This window comes from Salvelinus fontinalis, chromosome 32 (assembly GCF_029448725.1).
Source record: "Salvelinus fontinalis isolate EN_2023a chromosome 32, ASM2944872v1, whole genome shotgun sequence".
In the NCBI taxonomy this organism is placed as follows: Eukaryota; Metazoa; Chordata; class Actinopteri; order Salmoniformes; family Salmonidae; genus Salvelinus; species Salvelinus fontinalis.
Genome location: NC_074696.1, coordinates 11,813,079 through 11,837,170, shown reverse-complemented (window position 1 = coordinate 11,837,170; position 24,092 = coordinate 11,813,079). Strand labels below are relative to the sequence as shown.

General features: G+C 45.2%; 1 protein-coding gene and 1 long non-coding RNA gene across 3 annotated transcripts; one reads left to right on the top strand and one right to left on the bottom strand.

Moving 5' to 3' along the window:
* Positions 1–304: 304 nt before the first annotated feature.
* Positions 305–10,122, top strand: LOC129830729 (uncharacterized). 2 transcript variants are annotated; one of them, XR_008755628.1, is made up of 6 exons: positions 305–862; positions 2,250–2,968; positions 3,589–3,665; positions 4,052–4,159; positions 6,149–6,310; positions 7,237–10,122. It is a non-coding gene; the product is annotated as an uncharacterized LOC129830729 (long non-coding RNA). The 2 variants fall into 2 exon arrangements; XR_008755629.1 differs by having other exon boundaries at positions 310–862; positions 2,816–2,968.
* A 51-nt stretch (positions 10,123–10,173) lies between these two features.
* Positions 10,174–23,846, bottom strand: LOC129830728 (zinc finger TRAF-type-containing protein 1-like). Its single transcript, XM_055893377.1, has 6 exons — positions 22,688–23,846; positions 21,890–21,984; positions 20,942–21,085; positions 19,817–20,028; positions 13,483–13,661; positions 10,174–13,412 (listed from the first exon to the last, which is right to left on the bottom strand). Exons 1-6 carry the CDS (start codon positions 22,976–22,978, stop codon positions 13,200–13,202), a joined length of 1,134 nt encoding a protein of 377 aa, XP_055749352.1. The 5' UTR covers positions 22,979–23,846; the 3' UTR covers positions 10,174–13,199.
* Between the last annotated feature and the right edge of the window lie 246 nt (positions 23,847–24,092).

The window sequence follows — 24,092 nt, the reverse complement described above, 5'->3', positions numbered from 1 at the left end:
ACACACACTGACACACACGGACTCACACACAGACTCACACACACTGACTCACACACGGACACACACTGACTCACACACACTGACTCACACACACTGACACACACGGACTCACACACAGACTCACACACACGGACTCACACACTGACTCACACACGGACACACACTACATTTACATTTACATTTAAGTCATTTAGCAGACCCTCTTATCCAGAGCGACTTACAAGTACATACATTCATACTTTTTTGTACACTGACACACACACACACACTCTTGACTTGGGACACTCCCCCTACGATCTCATTTCCTGCCTCAGAATAACCAATCAATAAATGGATCCAAAAAAAGGTGATTGAAACCTAAAGACGTGTGTTAGCTCCCGACGCTCATAGGTATAACACACCCAGGCTATAGCTCTGACTCACACACACGGACTCACACACAGACACACACTGACTCACACACGGACACACACACACTGACACACACACTCAAGCACATATACACAGACGCACACAGCTTTCTAATAGGTTGCATATAATATGTGGGTCTATTTCTGAGCCTTGGGGAGATGAGGCCGATACTCAGTCTCCTTCCCTGCCTGCTGTGTCTACCATGCTATACCACCAGACTAGCAGCTGTCAACTAGAGCGATAGATGGATGCACAGAGGGAGAGGGAGGGAGAATTTTGTTCTCGTGTGTTTCAGATTCAGTGCAGTGAGAGCTGCTGTTGTGTTTGAGAGAGAGGCATCTCGTGCCCCGTGCAGATGACTGACAAAGAACAGTGGGAGGCGGCCGGCGGAGACTAACGGTTATGTCTCCCTCAAGAAGATGTCTAAAATGATCTGACCGCAGCCTCTCAGGTGAGATTTGACACGGACACACACACACCTCTTGAGGAGCTCCTGCTTAATGGATCAGCTCCCACAAGGTTAAAAAAACACACACGATTTATTAAAGTGGCAAATAATATTTTACTTTGTCGTTGTCCACATCCTGTGATGATGATGATGATGATGTTGTTGTTGTTGTTTATGTCGCTCTGCTGTCGATGCTGTGTCTTCGCCTTCGGGTTTTGCAGGTTTTATAGATAGGCCTATATACATGGGTTTGTCACCCCCCCCCCCCCCCCCAGCCAAATGACTTTAGCTTATTTTCACAACTACGGCTGATAACAAGCCCACATGCTCAGTCAGATATTATTAATAAATGTTTACTAAATGTTGACAAACACCGGATAACGGTTTTGCTGAATGGGCACCGAATAATTAGGTCAAATGGCAACTGAAATACTTGATCAACCAGCTGTGACAGTGTGCTGCTCTGGTCCAGCTGAGATAGAGGTATAGAGAGGGAGACAGGGTTAGGAGAGAGGGAGGGAGATCAAGAAGGGTTAGGAGAGAGAGAGGGAGGGAGACCGAGACAGGTAAGGAGAGAGAGAGGGAGGGAGACCGAGAAGGGTTAGGAGAGAGAGACCGAGACAGGTAAGGAGAGAGGGAGGGAGGGAGACTGAGAAGGGTTAGGAGAGAGAGAGGGAGGGAGACCGAGACAGGTAAGGAGAGAGAGAGGGAGGGAGGGAGGGAGACAGAGGGGTAAGGAGAGAGGGAGGGAGGGAGACAGAGGGGTAAGGAGAGAAAGAGGGAGGGAGACAGAGGGGTAAGGAGAGAGAGACCGAGACAAGTAAGGAGAGAGGGAGGGAGGGAGACTGAGAAGGGTTAGGAGAGAGAGAGGGAGGGAGACCGAGACAGGTAAGGAGAGAGAGAGGGAGGGAGGGAGGGAGACAGAGGGGTAAGGAGAGAGAGAGGGAGGGAGACAGAGGGGTAAGGAGAGAGAGAGGGAGGGAGACAGAGGGGTAAGGAGAGAGAGAGGGAGGGTGACCGAGAGGGGTAAGGAGAGAGAGACCGGAGAGATAGGTTTGGTTGAAAGCCCAGTGAAGGCTGTCATTAGGGGTAAAAATATAATGTGTCTTAGCTCAGCCAGGCTACGGAAATGACACACACACACACACACACACACACACACACACACACACACACACACACACACACACACACACACACACACACACACACACACACACACACACACACACACAGTGATCAGCTGAATCCATTAGCCATATGCTTCACTCTCCTCCTCCTGCTGATTCTATACCTGCCCTACCCTCTTTTCCATCCCTCTCTTTTAATCATCACTCTGTTCTTCACTCATTCTCCCCATCTCTTTGTCTGTATCCTTTCTCAGTCTCAGTCTCTCACCGGGCCGGATTGTGGTTTCACCAGTGGGATCAGGAGCTCAGCTCGGAATTCTGGGAATATTGCTACCAGCAGATTGGATGATGCTTCCCACAACTGCTGTTACTAAGAAAAGCCTGAAGAAAAAAACACACACACACACACACACACACACACACACACACACACACACACACACACACACACACACACACACACACACACACACACACACACACACACACTTAGACCTGACCAGGTAGCCATGGGTGTGTAGAGGGAGAAAGAGAGAGGCAGCATAAGTATTAGCTATAATATGGGCTCTGCAAGTCACATTAAGTAGGTGGGTGTGTGAGTGTGCGTGTGCATGTGCGTGTGTGCATAGTAAGTGTGTGTGTGTGTGGTGAGTGTGTGTACATAGTAAATGTGTGTGTGTGTCTGAGTGTGTGTGTGTGTGTGTGTGTGTGTGTGAGAGTGCGTGTATGTGTGTGAGTGAGTGTGTGTTAGTGTGTGTGTGTGTGCGTGTATGTGTGTGTGTGTGTGTGAGAGATTGAATCAGGAGCTGATTTGTGTGTGTTGCAGGTTTCAGGGAGGATGTCTGTAGCGGTGGTCCCAGAATCCTCAGGGCTGAGGTCATGTGATGAGTTATGCCCATCCCCATCATCCATCTTCAGCCCCCCCATCGCCACAGAGGAGGAGGAGGGTCGCCATGACAACAGGAGGGTAGAGCAGCAGGTGATGGATGAGTTGTGCTGGTGATGCTATAGTCCAGATACAGTAGGTGAGACGACGGGTAAGGAACGTCGTGTGATGTCACTGTGGGATGATTTGTCACAACGGTGTCTAACAAAAACTGGTCAGAAACCAGGGGCAACCAGCCAGGAAGAGAAGGAACACACCTGTACTATACACCTGTACAACGTACAGCCCTAGGTATCACTGTTGTGTGCGTTTGTGTGTCAGACTGTGATCATTTCATTTAGCACGGTTAAGCAGGGCTTGCACTTCATTGGTTAATGTGTTGTTGTGTTTCAGGACACTTCATTGGTTAATGTTGTTGTGTTTCAGGACACTTCATTGGTTAATGTTGTTGTGTTTCAGGACACTTCATTGGTTAATGTGTTGTTGTGTTTCAGGCCACTTCATTGGTTAATGTTGTTGTGTTTCAGGACACTTTATTGGTTAAGTGAATTCGTTGTTGTGTTTCAGGCCACTTCATTGGTTAATGCTGTTGTGTTTCAGGCCACTTCATTGGTTAAGTGAATTCGTTGTTGTGTTTCAGGCCACTTCATTGGTTAATGCTGTTGTGTTTCAGGCCACTTCATTGGTTAAGTGAATTCGTTGTTGTGTTTCAGGCCAAAGGCAGGTTAGTGTGAAGCATGGCTGTGTGTGATCCTCCCCACCCCCTGCTGACACCCCCCAGAACAGCCAGGTAACACACAAACACACAAACACATGATGCTTGATGTTTCAGACCTCTGCCACCATAGGGCCAGGTTGCCATGACAATGAGGAAGAGCAGAGCAAAGAGCCAAAAGTATCCACGCTAATCATCTCAGACACCAGTCAGGAATAAACAGACTCTACTGGGATTGACCTGCCTGCCTGTCTGTCTGTCTGTCTGTCTGAGCGAGAGAGAAACTGATTGGCCGGCAATGATGTTAGAAATTATGTCATGATGATGTCACGGTAATACAATTGTGTCATGGTGATGTCATCTTAAAGGGGCAGGAGGATGCTGTTGAAACTGGAGAAGGACTTTATATAGACAGGTGTGTGCCTTTCCAAATCATGTCCAATCAGTTGAATTTACCACAGGTGGACTACAATCAAGTTGTAGAAACATCTCAAGGATGATCAATGGAAAAAATATGCACCTGAGCTCAATGTCGAGTCTCATAGCAAAGGATCTGATTACTAAATAAGGTATTTCAGTTTTTAAATTTTATTTCTAAACTTGCAAACGTTTTTAAAAACCTGTTTTCGCTTTGTCATTATGGGGTATTGTGTGTAGACTAATGAGGGAAAAAACTATTTAATCAATTTTAGAGTAAGGCTGTAACGTAAAAGTGTAAAAAGTCAAGGAGTCTGAATACTTTCCCGAAGGCACCGTAAGGAGAATATAAGTACACTGCTCAAAACAATAAAGGGAACACTTAAACAACACAATGTAACTCCAAGTCAATCACACTTCTGTGAAATCAAACTGTCCACTTAGGAAGCAACACTGATTGACAATAAATTTCACATGCTGTTGTGCAAATGGAATAGACAAAAGGTGGAAATTATAGGCAATTAGCAAGACACCCCCCAAAACAGGAGTGATTCTGCAGGTGGTGACCACAGACCACTTCTCAGTTCCTATGCTTCCTGGCTGATGTTTTGGTCACTTTTGAATGCTGGCGGTGCTCTCACTCTAGTGGTAGCATGAGACGGAGTCTACGACCCACACAAGTGGCTCAGGTAGTGCAGTTCATCCAGGATGGCACATCAATGCGAACTGTGGCAAAAAGGTTTGCTGTGTCTGTCAGCGTAGTGTCCAGAGCATGCAGGCGCTACCAGGAGACAGGCCAGTACATCAGGAGACGTGGAGGAGGCCGTAGGAGGGCAACAACCCAGCAGCAGGACCGCTACCTCCGCCTTTGTGCAAGGAGGTGCACTGCCAGCGCCCTGCAAAATGACCTCCAGCAGGCCACAAATGTGCATGTGTCAGCCTTTGGTCTCACAAGGGGTCTGAGGATCTCATCTCGGTACCTAATGGCAGTCAGGCTACCTCTGGCAAGCACATGGAGGGCTGTGCGGCCCCACAAAGAAATACCATGACTGACCCACCGCCAAACCGGTCATGCTGGAGGATGTTGCAGGCAGCAGAACGTTCTCCACGGCGTCTCCAGACTCTGTCACGTCTGTCACGTGCTCATGTGCTCAGTGTGAACCTGCTTTCATCTGTGAAGAGCACAGGGCACCAGTGGCGAATTTGCCAATCTTGGTGTTCTCTGGCAAATGCCAAACGTCCTGCACGGTGTTGGGCTGTAAGCACAACCCCCAACTGTGGACGTCGGGCCCTCATACCACCCTCATTGAGTCTGTTTCTGACCGTTTGAGCAGACACATGCACATTTGTGGCCTGCTGGAGGTCATTTTGCAGGGCGCTGGCAGTGCACCTCCTTGCACAAAGGCGGAGGTAGCGGTCCTGCTGCTGGGTTGTTGCCCTCCTACGGCCTCCTCCACGTCTCCTGATGTACTGGCCTGTCTCCTGGTAGCGCCTGCATGCTCTGGACACTACGCTGACAGACACAGCAAACCTTTTTGCCACAGTTCGCATTGATGTGCCATCCTGGATGAACTGCACTACCTGAGCCACTTGTGTGGGTTGTAGACTCCGTCTCATGCTACCACTAGAGTGAGAGCACCGCCAGCATTCAAAAGTGACCAAAACATCAGCCAGGAAGCATAGGAACTGAGAAGTGGTCTGTGGTCACCACCTGCAGAATCACTCCTGTTTTGGGGGGTGTCTTGCTAATTGCCTATAATTTCCACCTTTTGTCTATTCCATTTGCACAACAGCATGTGAAATTTATTGTCAATCAGTGTTGCTTCCTAAGTGGACAGTTTGATTTCACAGAAGTGTGATTGACTTGGAGTTACATTGTGTTGTTTAAGTGTTCCCTTTATTTTTTTGAGCAGTGTATTATATATTTTCACAGCGTTTAATATATATATTTTTGTACTGAAAGACTCACAATAAAAACGTTCTCTCTCAGGTGGTTAAATATTCCTCCCCAGTAGTTCTCTACGGTACGATGTGTGTTCATGCATGTTATTATTTTATGGATATAACAGTGTATGCAGCATCAACAGTATAAATGTAGGAGTGTGTGCATGTGTGTCTGTCTGTCTGTCTGTGGTCCTCAGGGCGAGGACCTGCCTTCCTAGTTTGGTCACATGACTGTGAGCTGCCAGTCATTGGCGTAAGCTCCGCCTCTATACCCTCCCTTAGCCCCTCCCACACAGAGTTAAGTCTACACTGCCCCTCCTCAAAACCTCCCCAGCTACTGCCAACCCCCTCCAACCCAGGTAGGAACAACATAACACCATCATAATAGGATGATAAAATTAAATGGTAGAATAATCATAGAATGATAGAACAGAATCATGAAATGATAGAACATAATAATAGAATGATAGAATAGAATCATAGAATAATAGAACAGAATCATGAAATGATAGAACAGAATAATAGAATGATAGAATAGAATAATAGAATGATAGAATAGAATCATGGAATGATAAAGTAGAATCATGGAATGATAGAATAGAATCATGGCATGATAGAATAGAATAATAGAATGATAGAATAGAATAATAGAATGATAGAATAGAATAATATAATGATAAAGTAGAATCATGGAATGATAGAATAGAATCATGGCATGATAGAATAGAATCATGGAATGATCTGTACAGAGTTCATCATCATGTCAACACGTGGAGTATTCTATTATTCTGTTCTATCATTCAATTATTCTGTTCTATCATTCTATTATTCTGTTCTATCATTCAATTATTCTGTTCTATCATTCTGTTCTATCATTCTATTATTCTGTTCTATCATTCCATGATTCTATTCTATCATTCTATTACTACTCAGCACTCCAAAGACCTGCCACACCTACCCAGGCCACACAGCCTACAGGTACAATGCTGTGTGTGTCCACATGCGTGCGTATGTGTGTAGCAGTAGGGAGGGGGGCCGTTACACTGTAAGAGATGTATTCTGAGGTCTCACAGTGAACCGGTCTCTTTCCCTGCTGCTTCTACTCTACAGAAAGAGAGGGGAAAAAGATAGCTCCTGAATTGCTACTAGTCCTCTACTTGTCAGCTATTACAACAAATGATACAGCTTTGAATTAACGTTTAACAAACAAGCAATTGATTTACGTGTTGGGTGTTTATATCTGTGTGTGTGTGTTGTGTTTGGTGTGGGTACTCTCCTGTCACAGCCAATCAGCAGCAAAGCTACCAGGGAATGATGGAGTTGCAGCTGCTTCCGAGCTAAGCCCAAAGCATGCTGGGATGGCGAAGCGTGATTCGTCACTCCAGAGAATGCGTTTCCACTGCGCCAGAATCCAATGGCGGCAAGCTTTACACCACTCCAGCCAAGGTTGGCATTGCGCATGGTGATCTTAGAGTTGTATCCGGCTGCTCGGCCATGGAAACCATTTTATGAAGCTCCTAACAAACAGTTCTTGTGCAGACGAGGCTTCCACAGGCAGTTTGGAACTCGGTAGTGAGTGTTGCAACAAAGGACAGACAATTTTTACAGCCTACGCACTTCAGCACTTGGCGGTGCCGTACTGTGAGCTTGTGTGGCCTACCACTTCACTGTTGAGCCGTTGTTGCTCCTAGACATTTCCACTTCACAATAACAGCACTTACAGTTGACCGGGGCAGCTCTAGCAGGGCAGAAATTTAACAAACTGACTTGCTGACACACTGACTCGGTACCGGTACCCCCTGTATATAGTCTCCACACTGACTCAATACCGGTACCCCCTGTATAAAGCCTCCACACTGACTCTGTACCAGTACCCCCTGTATATAGTCTCCACACTGACTCGGTACCAGTACCCCCTGTATAAAGCCTCGTTATTGTGTTACTTTTTACTTTAGTATATTTGGTAAATATTTTCTTAACTCTTCTTGAACTGTACTGTTGGTTAAGGACTTGTAAGTAAACATTTCGCGGTAAGGTCGACACTTGTGGTATTCGGCGCATGTGACAAAAAAAGTTTGATTTGATTTGAAAGGTGGCATCCTATGACGGTGCCATGTTGAAAGTCACTGATCTCTTCAGAAAGGACCATTCCACTGCCAATGTTTGTCTATGGAGATTGCATGGCGGTGTGCTCGATTTTATTCACCTTACAGCAACGGGTGTGACTGATATAGCAGAATCCACTAATTTGAAGGGCTGTCCACATACTTTTGGCCATGTAGTGTACAGTGCATTCAGAAAGTATTCAGACCCCTTGACCTTCCTCACATTGTGTTACGTTACAGCCTTATTCTAAAATGGATTAAATAAAACATCCTCAAATCTACACACAATACCTCATAACGACATCACAATACCCCATAACGACATCACAATACCCCATAACGACATCACAATACCCCATAACGACAAAGAGAAAACCGGTTTAGATTGTTTTGCAAATTTACAAATTCTTGAAAATAGAAATACCTTATTTATATAAGTATTCAGACCTTTTGCTATGAGACTCGACATTGAGCTCAGGTGCATCCTGTTTCCATTGATCTTCCTTGAGATGTTTCTACAACTTCACCTGTGGTAAATTCAATTGATTGGACATGATTTGGAAAGGCACACACCTGTCTATATAAAGTCCCACAGTTGACAGTGCATGTCAGAGCAAAAACCAAGCCATGAGGTCAAAGCAATTGTCCGTAGATCTCTGAGACAGGCTTGTGTCGAGGCACAGATCTGGGGGAAGGGTACCAACAAATGTCTTCATTATTTAAGGTCCCCAAGAACATAGGGGCCTCCATCATTCTTAAATGGAAGAAGTTTGGAACCACCAAGAGCAATCGGGGAGAAGGGCCTTGGACAGAGGTGACCAAGAACCGCCTCTATACCCTCCCTTAGCCCCTCCCACACAGAGTTAAGTCTACACTGCCCCTCCTCAAAACCTCCCCAGCTACTGCCAACCTGACAGAGCTCCAGAGTTCCTCTGTGGAGATGGTTGTCCTTCTGGAAGGTTCTCCCATCTCTGCAGCACTCCACCAATAAGGCCTTTATGGTAGAGTGGCCAGACGGAAGCCACTCCTCAGTAAAATGCACATGACAGCCCGCTTGGAATTTTCCAAAAGGCACCTAAAGGACTCAGACCATGAGAAACAAGATTCTTTGGTCGGTTGAAACCAAGATTGAACTCTTTGGCCTGAATGCCAAATGTCACGTCGGGAGGAATCCTGGCACCATCCCTACGGTGAAGCATGGTGGTGGCAGCATCATGCTGTGGGGATGTTTTTCAGCGTCAGGGACTGGGAGACTAGTCAGGATCGAGGGAGAGATGAACGGAGAAAAGTACAGAGAGATCCTTGATGCAAATCTGCTCCAGAGCGCTCAGGACCTCAAACTGGGGCGAAGGTTCACCTTCCAACAGGACAACAACCCTAAGCACACAGCCAAGACAACGCAGGAGTGGCTTCGGGACACGTCTCTGAATGTCCTTGAGTGGCCCAGCCAGAGCTTGGATTTGAACCGGATCAAACATCGCTGGAGAGACCGGAAAATAGCTGTGCAGCGACGCTCCCCATCCAACCTGACAGAGCTTGAGAGGATCTGCAGAGAAGAATGGGAGAAACTCCCTAAATACAGGTGGACCAAGCTTGTAGCATCATACCCAAGAGGACTTGAGGCTGTAATCGCTGCCAAAGGTGCTTCAACAAAGTACTGAGTAAAGTGTCTGAATACTTAAGTAAATGTGATATTTCAGTGTTTTACTTTTTTGAATGTGCAAAAATGTAGAATTATTTTGATTTACTTTGTCATTATGGGGTATTGTGATGTCGTTATGGGGTATTGTGATGTCGTATTGTGATGTCGTTATGGGATATTGTGTGTAGATTGATGAGGGGGGGAAACTATTTTAACCATTTTAGAATAAGGCTGTAACGTAAAAAAGAATAAAGTCAAGGGGTATGAATACTTTCTGAAGGCATTGTATATCAGAGGTGCTGTACAGCATCATTTATATACTCCAGTTGAGTTTTGTATGGATATGAAATTACTATAGATTATGTATTGATGTGTTTGAGCAGATTAAATTGATGTGGCTGATTTGACAGGTCACCTTTCTTAATGTTGTGGTGTCGTCTCACTCATGCGCGTGCCACACACACACACACACACATTTCAGTTTCCATGATCTTTAATAAAAGGCACATGTACAGCCATAGTGAGATGAGTCAGTGAGTCTATTGGCATAGAGACGAAAAGCATTAAAACACAGAAATACAAGACCTAGATAGGCCCGGAGGAGTCAGATCTATAGAAACACTCAACCTAAATAGGTCAGGAGGAGAGACAGAGCTATCACAGTAGATTCTACTTTTTAGTAACATCGTCATCTCAGCATCATTCAAGTAACTAACACTCTAAACACGTCACCATAGTAACGCACCAGACCCCCCCCCACCCCCCCCCCCCCCCACACACACACACACACACACAAATTTTCAGTTCCCAAAGTCAAAAGGTCCATCCAGGATTCTCCCCATTTAAAACCAGAGTCGTGAGCTAGGTCTAGATACAATCAGATCATGAGTTAACCGGCGATAGAAGACCCCAGCATAGCGGATGTTTTGGCGGTGGAACTTAGTTTGAGCCGTCAAAAATCGCTGAGCAGCTACTCTTGCAATCATTGTCAGGAAACCACACCTGCCCCACTCGCTGCAGAAGTTCACAACGAGAACGTGTAGGCTATATAGAAATATTTATGCTCAAATTGAAAAATCATTAAACTAAATGAGGATTTCTTTCATCCCTAAATCGAGGTGTAGATGACATCTCACATTCCAGTGTTGAACTTGTAAACAAGGCAGCATGGGATTTCTGTTAATGAGACTCCGTGCAGCCAATGGGAACGTCCGGCTTTACTTGTGGATTTGACGGCAAAAACAACCACTCTGCAGATGTTAACTAAAGCGGATCTGATGGAATCGAGCCCTTAGTCCTGTGAAACAGCGTTGAGCCGGTGGACCGTTCAGATTCTCTTTTCTGTCTTCCGGAGGGGAACCACCCTTCTACGGGGGGACCTCCCCACGATAACGACCTAGGCTTTAGCTTAGAGGACTAACACGGTCTTGTGGCACGCAGACAAACCAGATTCAAACCCAGTCTGTCACACTAGCTGGGGTTCCCTTCAGGTCCGTTTCAGAGTTCTGGGATCTCCGGTTCGAGCACGGCCCAACCCGAGCAGAAGGAGGAGTCCACACACATACACAGATGTTGGTTTCTGAGCAGGCCTAAGAGGTCTGCCGATTGTGTGTATGCGTGTGTGTGTGTGTATGTGTGTGTGTGTGTGTGTGTGTGTGTGTGTGTGTGTGTGTGTGTGTGTGTGTGTGTGTGTGTGTGTGTGTGTGTGTGTGTGTGTGTGTGTGTGTGTGTGTGTGTGTGTGTGTGTGTGTGTGTGTGTGTGTGTGTGTGTGTGTGTATGCGTGTGTGTGTGTGGCCATGCAAGAATCTGTTTATAGGGATGTGATCACTAGGGCCCTAAATGTATCTGTCTCAACACAATCCGCACGCGAGCAACACCGTGCACACACACACACGCAAGCGCACAGCCACACTAATACCAAACTAAAAAAAGGCTAAATTCAAAGGATTTTAAATATTCAGGGTTAAAAAGAAATAAAAAAGGAGGTATAAGTTAACTTTTTTTAAGGTAAAATATTTAAATCACAACTCATTTTTTAAGTACTAACTAAAAGGAGCATGCAAAACACTGCCATCTTGGCTCTGCTCTGGGTTGGTCTCAGAACAAAATGGACGGCTGTCCTAATCCAACAGACTAGGAGCAGGTCAGAGTGTGTATAGAGGTAACCCACCCTTCCATTCTATAGGACACACTAGGAGCAGGTCAGAGTGCATGCACACAGGTAACCCACCCTTCCATTCTATAGGACAGACTAGGAGCAGGTCAGAGTGCATGCACACAGGTAACCCACCCTTCCATTCTATAGGACAGACTAGGAGCAGGTCAGAGTGCATGCACACAGGTAACCCACCCTTCCATTCTATAGGACAGACTAGGAGCAGGTCAGAGTGCATGCACACAGGTAACCCACCCTTCCATTCTATAGGACAGACTAGGAGCAGGTCAGAGTGCATGCACACAGGTAACCCACCCTTCCATTCTATAGGACAGACTAGGAGCAGGTCAGAGTGCATGCACACAGGTAACCCACCCTTCCATTCTATAGGACAGACTAGGAGCAGGTCAGAGTGTGTATAGAGGTAACCCACCCTTCCATTCTATAGGACAGACTAGGAGCAGGTCAGAGTGTGTATAGAGGTAACCCACCCTTCCATTCTATAGGACAGACTAGGAGCCGGTCAGAGTGTATGCACACAGGTAACCCACCCTTCCATTCTATAGGACAGACTAGCTGAGTGGTCAACAGAGTTCAAAAGCTCACATTCACATCTTTGGAACACATACGCACACACATTTACTCAGAGTATCATACCACACACACACACTCTCGTATGGTTCATCCTGCTTTGGTGGGTATGAGCTACCTTTGGCTCTGGGGTCAAAGGGTGAAAGGTCAGACAGACTCAACTCCACAGGTACACCATCCTGTCTCCATAGCGACAACCCCCTCTCCCCTAACACCCCCATAATAACAACTCCTCAGTCCATACAGATGAATTCCCCTAGCAACACCATCCGGTCTCCATAGTGACAAACCCATCTCCCCTAACACCCCCATAGTAACAACTTCCTCAGTCCATACAGATGAATTCCCCTAGCAACACCATCCGGTCTCCATAGTGACAGCCCCATCTCCCCTAACACCCCCATAGTAACAACTTCCTCAGTCCATACAGATGAATTCCCCTAGCAACACCATCCGGTCTCCATAGTGACAACCCCATCTCCCCTAACACCCCCATAGTAAATCATAGCAACACTAAAAGCAGCACCTGAAATGGTGGGGTTCCCTAACTCTCTCAATATGTGGTCCTGTGTGTGTGTGTGTGTGTGTGTGTGTGTGTGTGTGTGTGTGTGTGTGTGTGTGTGTGTGTGTGTGTGTGTGTGTGTGTGTGTGTGTGTGTGTAAAGAGGTATCAGTGGTGTCTCACTTTAAACTCAAACTTCTCTCTCCCTCACGTCCTCTACACGTGTCTCTCTCGGTCCTCCTCCTCCTCCTGTCTATTTCTGGATCTGGAAGATGAAGAGACGTAGGTTGATGTTCTTAGCGGCCAGTAGTTTGTTACACTCCACAGAGTCGGTGATGGGCAGGGGGACGTAGTCAGTCTCGTTGGTGTCGTTGCTGAACGCATGATGGTGAATCACAGGCTTGATCCTCACATCATCGTACGGACCTTTCAACAGCAGGAAGGAACACTCTATAGCCGAGTTCACCTAGAAGGAGGAGGATGAACGTTAGAGAGAGCGAGAGCGAGCGAGAGCGAGCGTGTGTGTGTGTGTGTACCTTGCTCTTGAGGATGAGTTGGAAGGAGAGGGTGCGTTTGCACGAGAGGTTAGGGTTGCGTTCTGAGTCATTGACTCTGGCCTTCAGTACCCAGGTCTGGTTCAACACGGTGAAACGAGGACTTTCATAGTACAGACGAGTTATGAAGTCATCTGTCCGGTACGGCCTGAACTGGACCTCTGGACAGGGGAGAGAGAGGGGGAGGACAACATTTGAAAGATGCATGTTTTCTGTGTGTGTGAGACTGGTCCTTTGAGCCAGATTTAAATTATTGTCCTGGAAGTCAGATACTGTGTGTGTATGACAGTGTGTACTGTGGATAGGGCTGTTACGGTGACAGTATTACCGCCACACCGGCGGTCACGAGTCATCAAGGCAGTCAAATTCCATGTAACCGTTTAGTCACGGTAACTAGGCTTCTCCAAGCTCTGATGCTGCTGATGGTCATTAGTAGCCTACCAAACTTGCTAACTGCCTGGTACTCAGCACTCTATTGTCCCTATAATCACTCTGACATCAATGCAAATGGAATGGAAAATCTGATCAGACACTTCATGAGAGCCATGAGCTCATGTTGCGCAACATTTCTATAGGCTATGCTATTGTGTGAGAAAACAGTGTGTGTGATGGCCTCTATTAAAAAGAGGAGGTTCCCATCAGCTTTCTATAGGCTAGGCCTACTATATTTCTCAACTTTCCTAATATTAAGCACATTGCTTCTCTTTACAACAGGAGTATAGCCTACCTGACTGGCATGAAAATCAACCACAGGAAAAGCGTTCTTCATTCGCTATTTAAGTGCATAGATGACATGTATTTTTTCCTGCTGCTCCTGTTTTAAACAGGTGCATGATAATGGTCCATTCTAAATCAAAACAAATGTCACATATATACTATTTAGTATATGTAAAGACAATATTCAAATCAGGAATAGTGTGATGGGTGACAATATTAGCCTATCACTTGTGAATGATGCCCCGCGTAAGAAACTGCCTTTTATTGCACATTTTTCAAATCATAGTGCCACACCTCATGTAGTCTAGCCCATAGGCCTATATGTTTTGATAAGGTTTGTATCACAACTAAAGTGGCCAAATAACTTCTTAAAATTAAGCACATTAAATCGACTTCACAAGGGGTTTAGAGCCTAACTGGCATACATAAGCAGCACGTGAGTTTCTCAGGGAGAAATGGCACAACGCAGCACTCCGGGCCGAGGGCACAACGGGACTGGCCGCAAAAGGCATGGCTTTTTTTTTTTAGGGTGCATTACGGCCAAAGGGGATGCCGCCGTGAAATCCGAGGCATTATCAAGTGCTTGTCAAATTGTGAATGAGAGACTGATGAAGTGTGTACAGCCTGCGCAAAAAAAAAACAAAGCAGAGCTCGTGCCTTTCAAGCAACTTTTTTCATTAGTCACGTCACGCAGCCTTACAATGTATTAATAATCTCAACCTATAGCGCAACATTTATAGAACAACTAAAGTCACATTAATAACGCTAAATTCAGCATATAGGAGTACCTATTTCTTTGTTAACCTCTCAACACAGAATAGCCGCATGTGCACACACCCTCAAATCGTAAGGAGAAAATACATATATTTTCTTAAGCTTTTTTTCAAATTGAATTCTTCATAATATAAAATAATGCCACAGAATTCTAAGCAAATCTTGTCTGTTAAATGAACTAGTGTAGCCCACAGCCATATGGCATAGTCAGATCAGAACCTAAGGACAACTCAGAGTATCCTATTCTGCTCTTCTGAAATATACATTTTCTTCAATAAATAATGGATTTATTGAGAAGGTGTAGGCTATATAACATGGATTTATTAGACTTTTTTCAAATGTAGATGTTCCAAAGGTCTGCATCGGTGTATGGAAGCCAGGAGATGCTAAATGTGTTTATGTTAATTAACATGAGACTAGAGGTCGACCGATTAATCGGAATGGCTGATTAATTAGGGCAGATTTCAAGTTTTCATAACAATCGGAAATCGGTAATTTTGGACGCCAATTTTGCCGATTATTATATATATATTTTTTTACACCTTTATTTAACTAGGCAAGTCAGTTAAGAACACATTCTTATTTTCAATGACGGCCTAGGAACAGTGGGTTAACTGCCTTGTTCAGGGGCAGAACGGCAGATTTTTACCTTGTCAGCTCAGGGATTCAATCTGCAACCTTACGGTTAACTAGTTCAACACTCTAACCACCTGCCTCACGAGGAGCCCGCCTGTTACGCGAATGCAGTAAGAAGCCAAGGTAAGTTGCTAGCTAGCATAAAATGTATCTTATAAAAAACAATCAAACATAAATCACTAGTTATAACTACACATGGTTGATGATATTACTAGTTTATCTAGCGTGTTCTGCGTTGCATATAATCAATGCGGTGCGTATTCGCGAAAAAGGACTGTCGTTGCTCCAACGTGTACCTAACCATAAACATCAATGCCTTTCTTAAAATCAATACACAGAAGTATATATTTTTAAATCTGCATATTTAGCTAAAAGAAATCCAGGTTAGCAGGCAATATTAACCAGGTGAAATTGTGTCACTTCTCTTGCGTTCATTGCACGCAGAGTCAGGGTATATGCAACAGTTTGGGCCGCCTGGCTCATTGCGAACTAATTTGACAGAATTTTACCTAATTATGACATAACATTGAAGGTTGTGCATTGTAACAGGAATATTTAGACTGATGGATGCCACCCGTTAGATAAAATATGGAACGGTTCCGTATTTCACTGAAAGAATAAATGTTTTGTTTTCGAGATGATAGTTTCCGGATTCTACCATATTAATGACCTAAGGCTCGTATTTCTGTGTGTTATTATGTTATAATTAAGTCTATGATTTGATAGAGCAGTCTGAGCGGTGGTAGGCAGCAGCAGGCTCGTAAGCATTCATTCAAACAGCACTTTCGTGCGTTTTGCCAGCAGCTCTGGTTTTTATGAATTCAAGCCTCAACTCCCGAGATTAGGCTGGTGTAACCGATGTGAAATGGCTAGCTAGTTAGCGGGGTGCGCTCTAATAGCGTTTCAAACGTCACTCGCTCTGAGACTTGGAGTAGTTGTTCCCCTTGCTCTGCATGGGTAACGCTGCTTCGAGGGTGGCTGTTGTCGATGTGTTCCTGGTTCGAGCCCAGGTAGGAGCGAGGAGAGGGACGGAAGCTATACTGTTACACTGGCAATACTAAAGTTCCTATAAGAACATCCAATAGTCAAAGGTATATGAAATACAAATGGTATAGAGAGAAGTAGTCCTATAATTCCTATAATAACAACCTAAAACTTATTACCTGGAAATATTGAAGACTCGTGTTAAAAGGAACCACCAGCTTTCATATGTTCTCATGTTCTGAGCAAGGAACTTAAATGTTAGCTTTCTTACATGGCACATATTGCACTTTTACTTTCTTCTGCAACACTTTGTTTTTGCATTATTTAAACCAAATTGAACATGTTTCATTATTTATTTGAGGCTAAATTGATTTTATTGATGTATTATATTAAGTTAAAATAAGTATTCATTCAGTATTGTTGTAATTGTCATCATTACAAATACATGTATTTTTTATATATATATATAAAAATTTGAGTTTATTATTAGTATTTTTTTTAATTTTTTTATTTATTATTATTATTATTTTTTTAAATAAGGCCGATTAATCGGTAACGGCTTTTTTTGGTCCTCCAATAATCGGTATCGGCGTTGAAAAATCATAAAATCGGTCGACCTCTACATGAGACAGCCAGTGATTGTCAAGCAAATAACTGTCTGACTAAATTTTGTGACCGCAACAGACCTAACTGTGGAAGTCAGGTACTGTGTGTGTATGAGTGTGTACTGTGGAAGTCAGGTATTGTGTGCATCACAGCCTCCTCAATCCCTTTTTATAGCCACTGTTTACAGGCCTCCTGAGCCATATACAGTGTTCCTTACTGAGCTTCCTGAACCTTGTAGTCAGGGCAGATAATATTAACGTTTTTGCTGACACAGACCCACTCCAAAAAGGTTTTCGGAGCCATCATCGACTCAGTGGGTTGCGTCTAACATGTCCCCAGACCTACGCATTGCCAGAGTCATACCCTGGATCTAGTTTAGTCCCGTGGATTATACATTCTGGATCTAGATGTTTTTCCTCATAATCCTGGAAGATTAGAAAATACCTGAGCCCAGACCAAGGCTCTGCATCGGCTCGCCTCTTGACACGGTCGATCACCACATTCTTTTGGAAAGATTGTAAACCCCAAATTGGTCTGCACAGACAAGTTCTTACTTGGTGTAGAGTTTATCTGTCAGAAAGATATCATTTTGTCTCTGTGGATGGTTTATCCTCTAACAAATCAATTGTAAGTTCCGTTTTTAGGACCACTATTGTTTTCACTATATATTCTACATCCTGGTGATGTCATTCGGAAAGACAATATCAACTTTCACTGCTATGTGGCTGACACACAGATGAAACATGGTGAAGCCCCAAAATGTCCCTCCCTGGAAGCATGCGTTTCAGACATAAGGAAGTGGATGGCAGCAAATGTTTTACTTTTAAACTGAGACAAAAACAGAGATGCTAGTTCTAGGTCCCAAGAAACAAAGAGATCTTCTGTCGAATCTGACAATTAATCTAGATGGATGGACAGTCGTCTCAAATAAAACTGAAGGACCTCAGTGTTACTCTGGACCGTGATCTCTTTTGACGAACATATCAATAATATTTCAAGGATAGCCCCCCCCCCCCCCCCCCCATTTCTTTGTAACATTGCAAAAACACCTAACTTTTTGTAAAAACAAAATTATGCAGAAAAGCAAATCCATGATTTTGTCACTTCTAGATTGGACTACTGCGATGCTCTACTTTCCGGCTCCCCAGATAAAGCATTAAATAAACTTCAGTTAGTGCTAAACACAGCTGCTAGAATCTTGACTATATTACTCCAGACTATATTTACTGCTAACCTACAAAGCATTACATGGGCTTGCTTCTACCCATCTCTCCGATTTGGTCCTGCCGTACATACTCACAGGTACGCTACGGTCCCAAGACGCAGGCCTCCTTACGGTCCCTAGAATTTCTAAGCAAACAGCTAGAGGCAGGGCTTTCTCCTATAGAGCTCCATTTTTATGGAATGGTCTGCCTATCCATGTGAGAGACGCAGACTCGGTCTCAACCTTTAAGTCTTTACTGAAGACTCATCTCTTCAGTAGGTCCTATGACTGAGTGTAGTCTGGCCCAGGAGTGCGAAGGTGAACGGAAAGGCACTAGAGCAACGAACTGCCCTTGCTGTCTCTGCCTGGCCGGCTCCCCTCTCACCACTGGTATTCTCTGCCTCTGACCCTAATACAGGGGCCGAGTCACTGGCTTACTAGTGCTCTCGCATGCCGTACCCATATAAGGGATGCGTCACATCATGCAAGGCTTTTCTCCTTATACTCAACATGCGCGTTGAGTCACTGACATGATCTTCCTGTCCGGTCTCGCGCCCTGTCGGACTCATGCGGTGGAGGAGATCTTCATGAGCTACACTCAGCCTCGTCTCAGGGTGGTAAGATGGTGGTCTGTTGATATCCCTCTAGTCGTGTGGTGGCTGTGCTTTGGCAAAGCTGGGGGGCTAGTGTCAGTCTGTCCAGTCTGGTGAAATGCTGGTGTCCTGTGGGAACTTAAGTATGCTCCCTCTAATTCTCCCATCTCTCTCTTTAGGAGGACCTGAGGCCTAGGACCATGCCTCAGGACTACCTTGCCTGATGACTCGTGGTTGTCCCCAGTCCACCTGGTCGTGCTTTTGCTCCAGCTATGGAACCCCTGACCTGTTCACCAGACGTGCTACCTTTTCTAGGACCTGCTGCTCTCGACCCCCTCTCTCTCTACTGTACCTGCTGTCTTGACCTCTGATTTCTCAGATATGAAAAGCCAACTGGTATTTACTCCACAGGTGCCCACCTGTTGCACCCTCTACAAGCACTGTGATTATTATTTGACCCTGCTGGTCATCTATAAACATGTGTTCATCTTGAAGAATGATCTGGCCTTAATGGCCATGTACTGTTATAATCTCCACCAGGCACAGCCAGAAGACGACTGGTCACCCCTCAGAGCAGTGTTCCTCTCTACGTTTCATCCTAGGTTCCTTCCTTTCTAGGGAGTTTTCCGAGCCACTGTGCTTCTACATGTACATTGCTTGCTGTTTGTGGTTTTAGGCTGGGTTTCTTTATAGCACTTTGTGAAATCTGCTGATGTAAAAAAGGGCTTTATAAATAAATGTAATTTGATTTGACAGTGTGGAAGTAAGGTACTGTGTGTGTGACAGTGTGTACCTAGCCTACCTGTGAAGCCTATCTTCTCGTAACAGAGCAGGGAGAATATAGAGTTGTAAAGGGTTAGTTCTCTGCTGTGGCTCTGGTCCATCTCCCCCAGGATGCCCATCAGCTCTGTGCCAGTCTTGGTGGGATGGCAGCACTCCTCCTCGTGGGCCGGTAGCTCGTGGAACGGTCCCTTCCATGGGCAGCCAATCCGCTTATACTTACACTGCGTCACCCTGGCAACACATCAGGAAGTGGGAGTTTAGGGCCAATCATGGTAGTGCACCGCTTAAAGCCATCACCCTACAGATCTGCAAACACGGAGGGGTTAGGGCCAAGGGGGAGGGGTAAGAAGTGATTTGGGACCGGCTGTATAATTTCTGCTGGTTCTGTCATTGACCCTATTGCAGGTGTTGTCTGGTAGGGTGTGTTATTGCTGAGCGATTAACTAAAATATCAGTTATTTTTCATTTTTTTAACAAGTAATTGATCGATGTCTGTTGAATTATTTTAATTATATTTTGTTCATTTTTTTCCTGTGAGCTCAATGCACAGTTTCTCTAGAGATAAATCAGATCCAGCCTGAACTGTGGGATGTAGTAGGAAGTTGTAGTTTCCAATATTATACATAGCTTAACGAAGAAAACGTGGTAACGAACTACAATGACCATAATCCATTGAGCACCTATTTGTCTGGTGTGCGTGTTTCTTTTACACCTGATACGGAATAGACAGAAGACTGCCCAATCGAGAGCAGCTGTTGCTTCACCAGGTATCTTTACCTAAAAGTACATGATCTAAGTGATTGATAGTTGGTATTGAGCAGTCATAAAAGTATGACTTATTTACTTTGAATAACTACTCAAAATTTGATATTGTCAAACAGCAGCTAGTAATATGCATAAATTATGGTTAATAAGTGATAAGCAGTAATGGGCAGTCACTACCATCATGGGACTTTCATTCACTGTTTTAGTATGTGTTGTTACATCATTCAACCCACATAATGCATTTCATGTTTAAAAAAATATTATAGAACCAAAACGACCTCAAAACACTAATCGCTCAGCACTAGTGTGTGTGTGTGTGTGTGTGTGTGTGTGTGTGTGTGTGTGTGTGTGTGTGTGTGTGTACCAATGAGGTGTGTACCTGTCTTGGCACTCCTCTTTCTGGTGCCTCTCTAGGCTGGAGCGAGGGAACTGTTTGAGACAGAAGGGACAGTCTGTGGGCAGCTCACTCACAGCCTTCTCTACAGCCAGGTTCCTACAACACAGGGACTTGGTGATCTCACACCTGGGGGGGGGGGGGGGGGGGGGGGGGGGGGAGAAAGATAGGGCACACTGAATCAACCAATTATATACTGAACAAAAATATAAAACGCACCATGCAAAAATTTAAAAGATTTGACATATATCAATTACTCACTCAGTCAATTCAATTCAAGTGCATTTGTACTGTTCAAATATTTTTATTGAACACACACAGGAATGGTGTATAGGTATGAAAGGCAGGTATACAATTTTTAACTAAACATGAAAGAGCAGACAGAAATAAAAAGATCCAGAGTTCTGGGTACAAAACAATTATTACAAAACAAGGACAGGTAGAAAGAAAGAGGGTGGGTGTCACCCCCCCCTTATTCCCCCCCTTTATCCCTCCCCCCCTTTATCCCTTCCCCTTATATCCCTCCCCGCTGCTCGGGTGGCGGTGCCAGCACGTGCTGCCCAGAGGTGGATTAAAATATTACAATGGAGAGTGCGTTAAAAAGTACAAATTCACAGCGCCGAATGGTCCAAGTAAGAGAGGAAAGGCTGCCAGATCTGATCAAATGTTAATAATTTATTGTTCAGAATATATCTAATCCTTTCTAAGTGTACAGTGTTTGCCAATTCGCTGAGCCATAATTTGGTAGTGGGCGCTTCCCTCTTTTTCCAGAACAACAAGATTAGTTTTTTTGCCGAAATGAGACTGTAAGAGATGAGTTGTTTTTGGGGGTTGGTTAGTCCGATTAGGGAATCAGACACTCCCAGGATTATCAGAAGCGGGTCTCAAGTGCATTTGTAAACTGTGTGTGTGTGTGTGTGTGAGTATACATACCTGCAGTTAGGACAAGTGGCCTGTTCCTCTTTCAGACGAGAGTCAGCCAGCAGGTGGATGAAACAGCCAGCACACATCAGGTGACCGTTGGTGCACTGTAGAGCAGAGCGGGAAGGGTTATTGTAGGTGTGTTTGGTGTCCATACTGTTGATATGAGTCTTTAGAAATCAGTGTTAATACACTCATTTGCTTTGAGGTGGGTAGAGCATCTAGTGAGGGCATACTACTCAGTATCACAACACAGTGAACTGGGTAAGAGAGGAGAGCAGTTCACTCTGTAAGGTGGCATCTTGGGGCTTTTATATTTCCTAGGGGGTCAGCCTGGGATAATCAATGTGCAGAACAGACATCTGCAGGTGTTCATGTCTTGTTGGCAAATCTAAATAGAAAAGGCTCGGGTGCCATTTTGGACACCTACATCCTGAGGATTTATAGATAATCTCTTTCGCAGCGCTGAGCACTGTCTACCGATATTATCTATAGGTCATAATTTCTCTGCACAGCGCTGAGCACTGGCTAACCCTTCTGAACACGTTAACTACTGAGTTAGCGGATAGCCTGCGTCCCTGGGCCGAACATCCTCTCCACACCCATCTAGTTAACGTTACAGCCCACGACAGGTGCTGAGGCTTACAGATTTTCCTCAACCCCTACTTCATGCCTGCCATTCCTAGCCTGTGAAGCTAAATAGACATGTTAGTTGGGTCTATTTAATACGACGTTAGCTAATTAGCTGGCTAATATTGACAAGTGGGACAGAGTTGGTAGGCCAGGACAGGTGTGTTTGACAGCATTTACCTGATAAACGGAGGCTTTGGGCAGGTCTAAACACACCGTGCAGCACAGCACTGAATACAGCCTCTCTTCCAGCTTTCCCGACTCTCCCTCCGGCAGTCTCATCCGCTTCTTGGGCGGCGGCTCGTCCGGGTCCGACTCGGGCCCGAGCCCCTCTCCTCTTCGGAAGCCCACCTCCTCTTGCATTGATGGCCCACCGACCACTGTCTCCAGGGCTGCCCCCACCGCCAGTCCGCCTGAGGAGCCTGGAGCCGCCGCGACGCCCACCTCACCACGCTCTTCCATCGAGGACATGGTGGGTGGTGGTGATGGTGTTTGTCAAGCGTAATCTAGCGACCTGTCGCCAAAATGTTAGCTAGCTGGCAGATTTAGCTACACCAGGCTAGGCAAGGGAAAGCCAGGACAGTTAACGGTCAGCTGGCTAGCAAGAAGTCAGAGCTGGAATACACGTTAGCTAGCTAGCTAGTTTGTAAGCAATGTTGCGCAATACGCTTTGAATTTAACAAACGGGCATTCACCTAACGTTCTAGAAATTTCCAAAAATCGTTATTTGACGGTCGTTTTCGTATAAATGTAGCGCTGTTGACTGGCAGTTTAACGAATATATTCAGCTAGCTACATGCTATAGCTAACAAGCTCACAAAACACTCCAGTCCTCGCCCTTGTCTAGCTAGAAAAAAACAACCCGTCAGATGTTTTTGTGTTGTCAAGTCGCAGTTATTTGCCGTGACAGCGCATGAGCGGCCGTTCATAACGGCCCGGTTCGGCAGGTCGGTAAACGTTTTGTCCCTGGTGCCAGCTCGCTATCCACTGGACCTCCGGGACGTGTCAGTTTTGGAAAAATCTGAGAGATGTTCAGACAGTTCGCTAGGATTTGCCTAGTTTAACTACACAGGCATCTTTGTTTTTCTCCTGTCCGGACCGTCCCCTCCTCCTCTCCCCGACTTCACTACACCCTAGCTCGGCTGCACCTTCCAATCCTAACCGGTGTTACTCAGCTATAGTCACAAAAACAGCAAATCCCGAGTTTCGTTGCTTGATAAACTGTCAATATTTTGCCAGCTGCTGTTAAGGCCTCCCTTGACAGTCCTTGCGCTGCGTCGCAGATTGGCTAACAGTGGAATGTTTTTTTTTGTATTTTTTTGTAGCAGATGACTTGGGGGGTATTTAAACAGTTATGTGGGTGCGCATGCGCGGTTGCTGTCTGCAGGGTGCGTGTGGGGGACCGGGTAGAATTTAGGACTTGAAAGGTGACCAAAACCCGATATGCGACAAAATGGAGCACGTCACCTCACCTGAAGGGCATCACCTGCCTAGACACAGCCAGACATAATCTGACACATCATGCTACCTGAAACCCTGGTTGCCCCTGTACAATTGATAGCCAACAAAATGTAACAACAATAGG

Bases quoted from the DNA above. Each gene is read 5' to 3' on its own strand.
- LOC129830728 (XM_055893377.1), bottom strand. From the start codon at position 22,978: ATGTCCTCGATGGAAGAGCGTGGTGAGGTGGGCGTCGCGGCGGCTCCA. The intron at 21,985-22,687 runs GTAAATGCTGTC...TCTGCTCTACAG, and splicing joins CCAAAGCCTCCGTTTATCAG to TGCACCAACGGTCACCTGAT. The intron at 13,662-19,816 runs GTAGGCTAGGTA...TCCCCTGTCCAG, and splicing joins CGAGAAGATAGGCTTCACAG to AGGTCCAGTTCAGGCCGTAC.